Source organism: Podarcis muralis, chromosome 4, assembly GCF_964188315.1.
Source record: "Podarcis muralis chromosome 4, rPodMur119.hap1.1, whole genome shotgun sequence".
Taxonomy (NCBI): Eukaryota; Metazoa; Chordata; class Lepidosauria; order Squamata; family Lacertidae; genus Podarcis; species Podarcis muralis.
The window spans coordinates 20,123,404-20,135,432 of NC_135658.1; the positions used below are offsets into that span (position 1 = coordinate 20,123,404).

The following is a 12,029-nucleotide window of genomic DNA, read 5'->3' on the forward strand; positions in this document are numbered from 1 at the left end:
ATGCTTATTCATTTCAGAGAGTTTCCCTGTACGTCTCTGTATTTTACAGTTCAGGGCAGACAGAGATTCATTCTTTGGACAGGTTTATTCTTTTAACATTTACTCATTTAAGAAGGGCTTCAGCCTACCACGCTATTACCAACGATCGTCTGGAAAGGTGCTCATCTCCAGCCGAGTAACAAACAAGGCCATCAGCTCAGATGCTTCAAAGGGCGTCGGTGCTCTAAATCAGCCCAATGACAGATGAATAAATAAAGCACAAGCCTTGCAGGCATTGAGGAGAGAGGCTATTCTTTCGAGAACTGATTTAATAGATTGCGTTACCGCAGCTCCATTATCTACCAAAGGACTAGTAAAGGAATGGCATGATAATGACAACAGCAAAAGACAGACCATGGCACAGCTATGCCTTCGGATGCCATCACTTTGTGCCATTATATAAATTAGGGCTGGGCAACTGATGTCCCTGAAGCTGACCCCAACAAGCCTATAACGTTTTGTTCATTTACTTAAAAAAAGAAGATATGAATTCTGACCCACAATTGCTTGTGTTCTCAAGCTGTCTAAGAATAACAATGAAAGCACTCCTATAAGTATAACAATGAAAGCCTCTCCTGGTATGCCCCACAGAGGACCTTAAGGTCCATGAATAATCATAGTTTAGAGGTCCCGGGCCCTAAGGAAGTCAGAGTATCCTCCACCAGGGCCAGGGCCTTTTCAGTGATGGCTCTGACCTGGTGGAATGCTCTGTCCCATGAGACCAGAGCCCTGCAGGATTTAACTTCCTTCCGCAGGGTCTGTAAGACAGAGCTATTCCACCTGGCTTTCAACTTGAACTTAGCCTGATCTTTTATTCCTCTTTCTTCCCTCCCCTTTTTATGAAGATTACCCGCTCTGAGATCCCACAGCTAATTCTCCCCTGGTCTCCTCACTGGCCCAAATAGGACTAATTTAGCCAGCTAGCCCTGGTGATCATCTAATGTTTATTGGATGGTTTCCCCCCCTAAATTGATTTTTGAATTCTGAATTTATTGTTATTCACGTTTTATACTGTATTTTATGCTGGCTTTTTGTTGCATCAATTGAGTGTTTTAAATTTGTTGTTAGCTGCCCTGAACCCGGTTTTCTGAACCGGGAAGGGCGGGGTATAAATAATAATAAAAAATTATTATTATAAAACTAGCAAATAAAATAAATCAGTACTGTAAGTTAAAATAGGACAGAACCAGCAAATTCAGAGCAGGCTGCAATAGCAAACTTCATTCAAAGTTGGGGGGAGTGGCATTTTCAGCTCTTTTCTAAAGGACATTGAAAGTAGAAGCTGGTTGTGAATGGGAAGAGGATGGACACTCCAGAGGGAAGGTGCCTTCACTGAGAAGGTCCCCCAACTCAGAAGATAGGGTTGTTCTGAGTGGGGTCTCTGAAGACTGTTGTAATTGTTGGACCGGTTCATGCGGGAGCAGATAGCTTATAATTGAACCAAGACTTTGTTCATTTATTCTATAAACCAGGGATGAGGAACCTATGGCCCTCCACGTATTACTGGACTCTTGCCATGTACTACCTAAGCTGTCAGAGGCAGTCTGCCCCTGAATGTCAGTTGCTGGGAATCAAAAACCAGATGTCTGAAGGGCTTCCCACAGACATCTGGTTGGGTACTCTGGGGCTACGATGCTGAACTACATGGTCCATTGGTCTGATCTATAAGGCTCTTCTTATGTTCTTATTAGCTTTAGCTGGTACTGCCAGAACTGAGGGATGATGGGAGTTGTACTCAATGAATAACTCTTATGTTGTCCAAATGGCAATGACAAAGATCAGCAGGCTAGAGAGGAAATTTGGGGTGGGAAGCGGAGACTTAAAGCAAAAAATTCACATAGGTATTATTGAATCGTATTTTTATTCTTCTATGCGTTTTTTCTGCTTAATTGTTCATTTGTTTTGCACTACTAGTATTATTTTAGGAAGGGGGGTGATTTCAATGATATTTTGAGGTCCCCTCCAAGCCTATAGTCTGTAGTAGAAAGAACTGCTGAAGTGGCCAAACCCTTTGTTAAATTAAAAGTCAGTTGAGCATCCCTTTCACATAGCTAAAGTGTTGGACAACTACAGATGTGTTGCCACAGAAACAACTAGCTAGTGATGCCTCTAGAAGAGGCATAGGCAAACTCAGCCCTCCAGATGTTTTGGGACTACAACTCCCAACATCCCTAGCTAACAGGAACAGTGGTCATGGATGTTGGGAATTGTAGTCTCATAACATCTGGAGGGCCGTGTTTGCCTATGCCTGCTCTAGAAGGAGGAGCTGTGTGCATGTGTCAAGTTATATATATGTGTATATATATCAAAAGGACACTGCAATCTCCAGTGACCTGTAATCCAAGGGAACTGAAACCAAGGTAAGAGCTTGCACCCCTGAAGCTTCTCGCTGCTTGGGAATTGGTGTTGTTTTTTTTGTTTTTTTGGGCATCCCATCAGTCTCAGGAGACAATGGAGGAGTGCACCTTTGGGAATGAAGTCAGTCTGCTGCAGAGACTATAGAGACTGATAGGGGAGAGACATGTTTTGTTGCAGCTGGGGAAGATGAAGGTGTCCGGTTGTGCTGCTACAGGTGCACCATGGCGTTTCTCCTCTCTGCGTTCCTCCGAACAGTCATTCCTCCTCTGGTCATTGCTGCACATACACAGCCTGACTCATTGTCTCCAAGCACCGCGGTGGTCTGCAAGGGGTTCCCACTTGGCGGGGTTGGTGTTGGCAGCCTTTATGCCATGTCTGCAGACATCTTTGTAACACAGAGTTGGTCAGTAAACCCACCTGGTGCTTGAAGCCCCATAGAACACCTCCTTGGGGATCCTGCCATTTCCCATTCCCATTCTGGCTTAGTAAATGAATAAATGCTTAAGTCAAGAAAGAAGTTGAATGTATGTAAATACACCAAAATCTTGAGGGACAATTTCCTGAAGAAAGAAATTAAATATTGTAGCTTAATCTAAGAAGAAATGTAGCATATGGACTTGAATGTTTATAAATATATCAAAACCGTGAGAGAGAATTTACTGAAGAAGCCCGAGACTCTTCATGAGTGAAACAGGTGACAAACGCCAGAACCCTGTCTAACTCTTGTGCGTAACATCACCAACACTTTGTTTGATCAAACTTATCCTCGTTGATATTTAACCCTTGCGCGTAACATCACTGACACTCCATTTGATCCAACTTACCTTTGTTTATTTGTGACATGGGTGGCGCTGTGGGTTAAACCACAGAGCCTAGGACTTGCCGACCAAAAGGTCAGCGGTTCGAATCCTGCGACGGGGTGAGCTCCCGTTGCTCTGTCCCAGCTCCTGCCAACCTAGCAGTTCGAAAGCATGTCAAAATGCAAGTAGATAAATAGGTACCGCTCCAGCGGGAAGGTAAACGGCGTTTCCGTGCGCTGCTCTGGTTCACCAGAAGCGGCTTAGTCATGCTGGCCACATGACCCGGAAGCTGTACGCCGGCTCCCTTGGCCAATAAAGCGAGATGAGCGCCGCAACCCCAGAGTCGGCCACGGCTGGACCTAATGGTCAGGGGTCCCTTTACCTTTGTTGAGATCTACAGTAGCCTGGCTAAAGGAACATTTAAAGACTGTATCTTCCTTTTGGACACAATTTAAATGAATTTTCTGTTTGTGGCTTCTGTAGTAGATCTTGTACATAGCTCTCCTAATTTTTGGATTATTAGTATAAGATTTAGAATGTAGAATGTTTTTTTAGTGTTTTGCGTGCCGCTTATGTGCTGCTTACTTTATACTGATTTCCCATTCTGTGGGCATGGCCAAGCCAGCATAGACGTCGCTGAGAAAGGCATGCAACCATGCTGGGAATGTAGGCTTGAGACTCTGTCCTTCCAGGTGATGCCCAAAATCTTCCTGGCGCAGTGCATCAGGATAATTGGGTTTCTACTCGAAATAGAATCCAACCACAGATAGCAGCATTTTCCTTTATTTGATTTTTTTCCCCTTTACCTGATTTGCCCAGGATGCATCATCTTCTTGACAAGGGGGTTGACTTCACAAACTAGCTTGTTCTCAATTTTCCCCCTTCTCCCCCTCTCTCTCTTTTGTTCACAGTTCCAAAGACAGCTCCTGCTAATGTAAGTGGCAGAAGTGGAAGAAGGCATGAATTAGTAATAGCATGGGAGGTAAGGAGCTCTTTTGATTAAAGGCCTCATTTCATGTTGACTTCTTTGAGAGCAGGGTACAGAGATCTGCACAGAGGTTTCCCCACAGCAAAGCCTGTCAAGAGAGGCACTCAGAAGATCAGGTCTTAAATGTCGGTTAAAATCTCCCCGCGGTGCCCAATTTAACATGAAGAGGAAGTGGCAGTCATTTGGAGATCCTGTGGAGAGTCCAGCAGAACCCCTCAAATTAATTCTGGTTTATTATTTGGGACTTAAACCACAACCTGGGATAACCAAGGAGCAAACTCAGCATCCATATCTGATATTAAGCAACAAGTTAACACCACCAAGTTTCCCTCACCCCACTGCTGCAATTGCTTCTGCAGTGTCTGTAATCACAGAGCTGGGAGGGACCCCCTAGAGCAGCCTTTCTCAACTTGTGGGTCCCCAGATGTTGTTGAACTACAACTCCCATCACCCCTAGCTAGCAAGGCCAGAGCTCAGGGATGATGGGAGTTGTAGTCCAACAACATCTGTGGACCCAGAGGTTGAGAACCACTGCCCTAGGGCCATCTAGTCCAACCCACTGCAATGCAGGAATCTCAGCTAAAGCAGCTAGGACAGATGACCATCCGACCTCTGCATAAAAACCTCCAAGGAAGGAGAGTCCACAAAAGTAGAACTGGGATGAGGAAGAAATCTGGTTCAGTTTGCATTTAACGTTGAATGGATCAAATTCACCACTTTCTGAAACAAGGAGTGGAACCCAAACGCAGCTGTCCTTCAGAATTCGCCTTTATCTGAATGTTGCGATGCAACTCGCCAACCAGTTTTGGCAAAAATGCATGTATTAGGAGAAGTACAAAAAAACAACAACTCCAAGGTGAAGGTATTAGTCAAAATAAAATGGAAAAAGTACATTCTATGGGGGTGGGGAATGCTTGCAAAAAATGTATGAATTCGTCGAAACTGCATGCAAAAATGTGCTTTTTGGAAGAAATTCAGACGAAAATGCTGGTGAATTTTCATGAGGACCTTTAAAAATAAATAAATAAATTCAAATTGCTCCAAAATGTGGAGAACTGAATTTAAGATTGGAAAAATGAGACCCGAAATTGACAGATTCGCCCATTCCTAGGCAGGAGTGTGGACCTAGCTCTCTTCACTAAACCATCCTGCTTCACTAAACATGCTGATTCTTTCTCCTCCCTCCCTGAGGTTTGGTTGGCCTTCACGAGGGACCGTGCCTTTAGTATGGCAGACCCCGTCCTGTGGAACTCCCTGCCACTAGAGGTTTGATGGAAACCATCCCTCCCTTCCCTCAAATGTATTTTGAAAACATTTTTGTTTGCTTGCTTATGCAGGCTTTTACAACATGATTTATCTTTTAACCAGTCGGTATTTGTTGATATTTATTGAAGTGTTGTGGATGTTTTTGTGGCTCTTTTCTTCATTCTATCCTTATAGGTCATCCTCAACCTTGCTATATTTTTATGAAAGTACGGGTTATAGATTTGTAAATAAAATAATAAACCTCTGGAAAATCACCGCACTATAATCCTTAATCCGCTATAATCTGAAGATTTGCCTGTTTCAGGAGGCCTGTGTGTGATCTCTATTTCTTTTGCTATATTGCTCTATGAACTCAATGAATAGGGAAACTGGGTTTTATCTTTGCTGGGCGGGTGTTTTATTATTGCTAGCTCATTTAACTTTTAGTGCATTTTGCATTTCTATTTTCTATTGCTTCTGTATTTTGGACATTCTTACCATGGAAGCCACCTTGGGGGAGGTTTGCTTGGGAAAACGGCCTATAAATATTTTAAATAAGTAAATAAATAAATACTGAAGAGATCGCAGCAAGTTGCCTTAAATTATAGTGCTGTTTTTGCTGTTTAATCTTAAAAGTGTGCCTTTGGACTTTGCTGACCCCTGCGTTTCCAATTAAATCTCTTGCATTCCCTACAATCTTTAAGATGAACATAAAAATTAATAAAAAATAAGATGAGTTCCTCTGTATCAGATGGCACTCATGGAGGAGAAACAGAATCGAAAAGACAAGAAAGAGAGGAAAGAGAGAAAGAAAGAGAAGAAGGAGAGAGAGAGAGAGAAAGGGAAAAAGGAGGAGAGAACAAAGAGATAAGAAACAGCAGAGAAGAAGAAGAAGAAGAAGAAGAAGAAGAAGAAGAAGAAGAAGAAGAAGAAGAAGAAGAAGAAGAAGAAGAAGAAACTTCTGATCAGGGCCATAGTTAGGGGGTGGTGAGGTGTGCCCCCGCCAGGGACACAGATGAGCCCCCCCCCCGCAAAATCAGCTAAAAATATGTCCATCAATACACCTACTGTATAATCAAAATATTGATTATTGCCTCATAAGAAAAGGTTTAAATAGAGGGTGAATTGAATGGGTGGAGGGTTGGAGGAGAGGTGGAAAAAAGAGCTAATTTGTCCATGGCTAGGAGGCACAGGGACATGGGTGGTGCTGTGGGTTAAACCACAGAGCCTAGGACTTGCTGATCTGAAGGTTGGCGGTTCGAATCCCCACAACGGGGTGAGCTCCCGTTGCTTGGTCCCTGCTCCTGCCAACCTAGCAGTTCGAAAGCACATCAAAGTGCAAGTAGATAAATAGGTACCGCTCCAGCGGGAAGGTAAACAGCGTTTCCGTGCGCTGCTTTGGTTCACCAGTAGCGACTTAGTCATGCTGGCCACATGCCCCGGAAGCTGTACGCCGGCTCCCTCGGCCAATAAAGCGAGATGAGCGCCGCAACCTCAGAGTTGGCCACGACTGGAACTAATGGTCAGGGGTCCCTTTACCTTTACCTTTAGGAGGCACAATCTGGACAGTTCTGCCAGGAGCGCGAGATCACCTAGCTACGGCTCTGCTTGTGATTCTCCATCTGCCGAGTACATTATAAAAAGGACTATTTAGAGCTTTAAATACTAGCACGAGCGCCTTAAATTTGACCCGGAAATGAACTGTCAACCCGGAACTGTTCAACCCGGAAATGAACTGTTATATGGAACCCCAGCCCAGGCATAGGCAAACTTGGACCTCCAGATGTTTTGGGACTACAACTCCCATCATCCCTGACCACTGGTCCTGTTCGCTAGGGATGATGGGAGTTGTAGTCCCAAAACATCTGGAGGGCCGAGTTTGCCTGTGCCTGCCCCAGCCAGTAATCTGTCTGCTGCATTTTGGACCAACTTGAGTCACCTTCAAGGACAGCCCTACATAGAGCGCATTGCAATAATCCAGTCTGGAAGTTACCAGAGCATGGCGTATAGACTGGAAATGGATCTCTCCACATACCCACACCCCAAATGCCTACTATATACAATGGGAAGAAGGCTCCCGTTGGTGCCAATTAAAAACACCATGTTTCGTCTGGTTGAGAGCCTTGCAATTCATGCCAGCAGCACTGAACTCTGCAATGCAGCAGCAAACTTTGAGGATTTCCTTGAAATGAGATGCTGCCTGCTAGCAGTAGCTCTCCTAACCGGAGTGATAGTCAGGCATCTCATTTTCAAAATGTCAGGAAATAATGCCAGGAATTATGAAAATCAGTGGTCCTTCCAACAATTCTCACTGTGTTATAGTTAAAAGAAAAACGCCGGAACGCCATTTAATAGGCGGACAACGATAACTGGAAGTTTTCTCCCCCTCAGACAGCATAATTTGAGGCCAAAGTCTCAAATTATATCGAAAGTTTGGCTTGGGCATTTAAACGTATTCTGTTCATTTGTTTATTTATGAATATGGTGATTTAAATGTTTGTTTATGGGTTAGATCCAGACTTAGGGGACAATCCTATGGCAAGATCCACCAGGATGAGCAGCTATGGATGCAGCTAGACCAAGACCAGCGAGGGGAAACTTAGGCTGGTTCCTAAATCTGTTCAGCTTGGTCATGTGACCTGGGAACCTGGCATAGAACACAGTTTTAGAGTCACATTTTCTCTCTGCCAGGCTTAGGCAGAGCAGCAGCCTTGCTTCTCAACAAGCTTTGGATCTCGTGTAACTTGACCCAGATGTAACTTACACCAGCGTGTCTTACGCCACCTTTTTGTGCATAGGGATTGTTCCCTTTGTCACCCTTTGAATAGTTCCATTGAACACAATGGAAAGTCATGACCAACTTAAATGCCATTCAGTTCAATGGCTGTACTTAGCAGCAAACCTAACCCCTCTTAGCTGGGAGTAAGCACCATTGAATTCATTTGGACTTACCTATGAGTAAACCTAGCAGGACTGCAACCAAAAGGGGGACAGCTCTGTGGAGGGGGACTTTGCTCAATCCCAATCCTGCATAGCCCAGTGTAACTTTTCAACTGTTCTAAAGGTCCAGATCCAACCCTTTGTTGTTGTTGTTGTTTTACATGAAGCTAACATTATAAAGGAGAAAGTATCTTCCAACAATTAAAGTATATTATACAGCCGTACATTGCCTGAAAATTTGGCATCCTAGTGCATTATAAAGTTCCATCTTTTCCTGTTCCTTCTCAAAAGCTTGCCATCTTATTAACCCTCATGAATAAGTCCTGCTGAACTCAGTGGGACTTTCTGAGTACTGGGCTGCTTGTCTCAACTAGCTGAGTGAGCTTCATCATGCTAGCAGTGTCCCAAATGCTATCCCTTAACCTTTCCCTTCCAATATTGTGTCACTTTGAAGGTTGCAGACACCCCTCTTTACTTGGTTCTTGACACTCGAGATGCATATTTTTAGGATCCGCCTTATTTATACGGGTGGAGCTGTGGTCTAAACCACTGAGCCTCTTGGGCTTGCTGATCAGAAGGTTGGCGGTTCGAATCCCCATGACAGGGTGAGCTCCCGTTGCTCGGTCCCAGCTTCTGCCAGCCTAGCAGTTCGAAAGCATGCCAGTGCAAGTAGATAAATAGGTACCACTCCGGCAGGAAGGTAAACGGCATTTCCATGCACTGCTCTGGTTTCACCAGAAGCGGATTAGTCATGCTGGCCACATGACCCGGAAAAACTGTGTGCGGACAAATGCCCTCAGCCCGTAAAGCGAGATGAGCACCACAACCCCAGAGTTGTCTGCGACTGGACTTATCAGGGGTCCTTTACCTTGACCTTTTTAAGTTGTCCTAATCTGTTTTTAACATTGTGTTTAAATTGTGATAGCCTGCCCTGGGATCTCAGAGTGAAGGGCAGGTAAAAATTAATCACGGTAGTAGTCATGGTAGCAATATTATCCAAGAAATAGCTTTGGGCAGATTATCTTCCACTTCATACCAGAGGAATAACCAAACTCATCTTTCTTTAGCCAGTTTCTGAAGAGTTCCAGAATGGAGAAAGCTTTGGGTACATAGTAGCCTTCCGGCCCAACGGGACAAGAGGCTGGAAGGAAAAAATGGTAACCTCTTCCGATGCGTCCAAGTTCATCTACAGAGACGAGAGTGTGCCTCCACTGACTCCATTCGAAGTGAAAGTTGGTGCTTACAACAACAAAGGAGATGGGCCATTCAGTCCTATCGTAGTCATTTGCTCTGCAGAGGGAGGTGAGTTGGTGAACCCAATCTTCCACTCCCATTTTTTAAAAATCAGATGTCTGTAATTAATTAATACGCTGCTGAATGCCCAAATAGGCTACTAAGCAGTTTACAAGTATAAAAACAGATCACAAACGGATTATAAGCGTCCGTAATTAAAATAGACAATTAAAAAAATCCCATTTAAAGATTGAAATATGTAATAAAACAATCCCATTAGAACAGAACAGTAATTAAACAGAAGACTCCACTTGAGAGATCAAGAGAAAGTCTGTGTAAACAGGCGTGTCTTCAAAAGCCAGCCGAATGCCAATGCAGATGGATCCTTTCATATTTCAGCAGGAAGTGACTTCCATAACGTCAGAGGTACCAGTAGCAAAGCTTCCCTCCTTATCACTGCAAGCTGATAATAATTAGGCTATGGCAGGAGTAACCAGCTGCCATTTGCTTGTTCCAGCAGGCTTGTTTTATGTTCCTGTGGATACTTAGGAGTATTCACAACATGGGCTTCCCATGGCAAACTAGTATTAAACAGACACAATTTTTTAAGTAAAGAGATACCCACTGATTACCTTTCCAAGGCTCATTTTCACTTAATGAATGAAGCTCTCCCATTAGTTTTAGATACAACAGCTATCTATGGTAAACTAAACATGGAAGTCCAGATGATGGCCTTTGCAAATGAGAAAACAGTGTAGCTGAGACCCTGTGCATAATATCTTAAATATTATGAAAAGAACTTTTATAGATATTGGACCTTTCATCTGCACAGTTCTACAAAGGCATTTATAGTTGGAAGTTGATGCTGGAATATTAATAAAAGGTTATGATCATAACACTGGCAACAATTATAGGCAAACCTAATGGACCTATCAATCTTATTCTTAGTGTTAGTCAAACAACATTCACCAATGTACTGAGTTATGGGCTATTTCATCTCATAGCAGATTTGATGGTCTCTTTTTCCAGTCCAAATCAATAAAAGCTACCATTCCATCTCCATAAACTTTCAGAAAATTATACCAGAGCTTATTCATAGATTGTGCATTCCCAACCTTTTCCTGCAAATTTGCATTTTAGTGTCTAGCATTGGTGAAAGCCCAGTGAATAACGGCGTGCAATGCAACAAAAAAGCAAGCATTTGTTTCTTGTATTAAGCAAAAAGACTTGATTTCTGTTCCCATATGGGGAAAAGCTATTTATATTTTGGTCTCCTCACTTTCCATTTGGAGCAACACAGTTCTGTGAAAGGGAAATAATTTCCACATTTATAGAAAACTGCCGCCCACCATTTTGGGGAGCTTGCAAATTATTTGTCCTGCCGCAATCTTCCCTGACAACAAGGTAATTGCTTCAATGATATAAAATCCAGGAAATGGCTTTCAATGCACAAATCTTTGAATTGCATAAAACAGAAAACAAGGCACACTTACTGCACAGACCATCATATTGGGTGGAAAACATCGAAGCATAATATTTCTCTCACTCCATAACATTTCTTGTTTCATGCTATGAAAACATAGGAACTTAGGTTTGATGTGTTATCCAGGTGTCATATTGTGACTGCATCGCGACTATTTTACTGTAGGCCTCCTTCAGTGCATGTTTTGAAAAGTTGGCTATAAATGCTTTAATATTGGAAGCAACCATGGTAATAATCAACCCTCTCTTCCCACGCACCACATCGATCATAAACGCTTAGGATTGTGCTAGTTTGTCACAAAACATTCAGATGCATGTGGGCTGTGGCGTAGGCATCGGAGTTCTCAATAGCCCATCTCTCTGGGCCTGTCGGTAATAGGGATATGAACGGATGTGACATAAAGGAAAGCAATAGAAATAACAGTTTTCATTGTGTCGCTTTTGCTGATGCTCAGGACAACTGTGAAGTTTTATCCCCAGCAATAAGAGAGGCTAAAGGGAAAGTATATGACAAATTTGGCTCTGCTATTTTGTTCCAGCTGAAGTTCACTATTTCATCCCCCCCCCTTACCTACAGAACCCAGCGCTGCTCCAACTGATGTCCAGGCTACAGGATTGTCTGTTTCGGAGATTCTCGTTGCGTGGAGACATAGCAAAGAAAGCCTGGGAAGACCTCAGGGATTTGAGGTATTAATATACAATACAAACTGTGATGGGTTTTGCTTTTGCTTCCCTAACCCTGTGGCCGGCTAAAAGGATGATGCGGTGAAAGCTCTGTCCATTTTTTAATAGTTATCATACAGCAGTAACAAAAGGAGAGGAAGTTATTCAGACAGGGCTGGATTACCCATTATGCTGAGTAAAGTATAGAATCCACAGAGCAGGTTTTCGAGACTTCAGAGGCTTTTCCGATCGGCGGCATTTTTATTTTATTTTTGCAATAT

The 12,029-nt window shown here is 43.2% G+C and overlaps 1 protein-coding gene across 2 annotated transcripts in view; it reads left to right on the top strand.

Moving 5' to 3' along the window:
- The window catches only part of CNTN5 (contactin 5), a 359,100-nt gene that overhangs the window by 325,700 nt on the left and 21,371 nt on the right, over positions 1–12,029 (top strand). For both annotated transcript variants that reach the window (XM_077927013.1, XM_077927014.1), the window contains 3 exons: positions 4,109–4,179; positions 9,438–9,672; positions 11,663–11,772. In XM_077927013.1, coding sequence (XP_077783139.1) covers positions 4,109–4,179; positions 9,438–9,672; positions 11,663–11,772 — 416 coding nt within the window. The remainder of the gene's footprint in view (positions 1–4,108; positions 4,180–9,437; positions 9,673–11,662; positions 11,773–12,029) is intronic.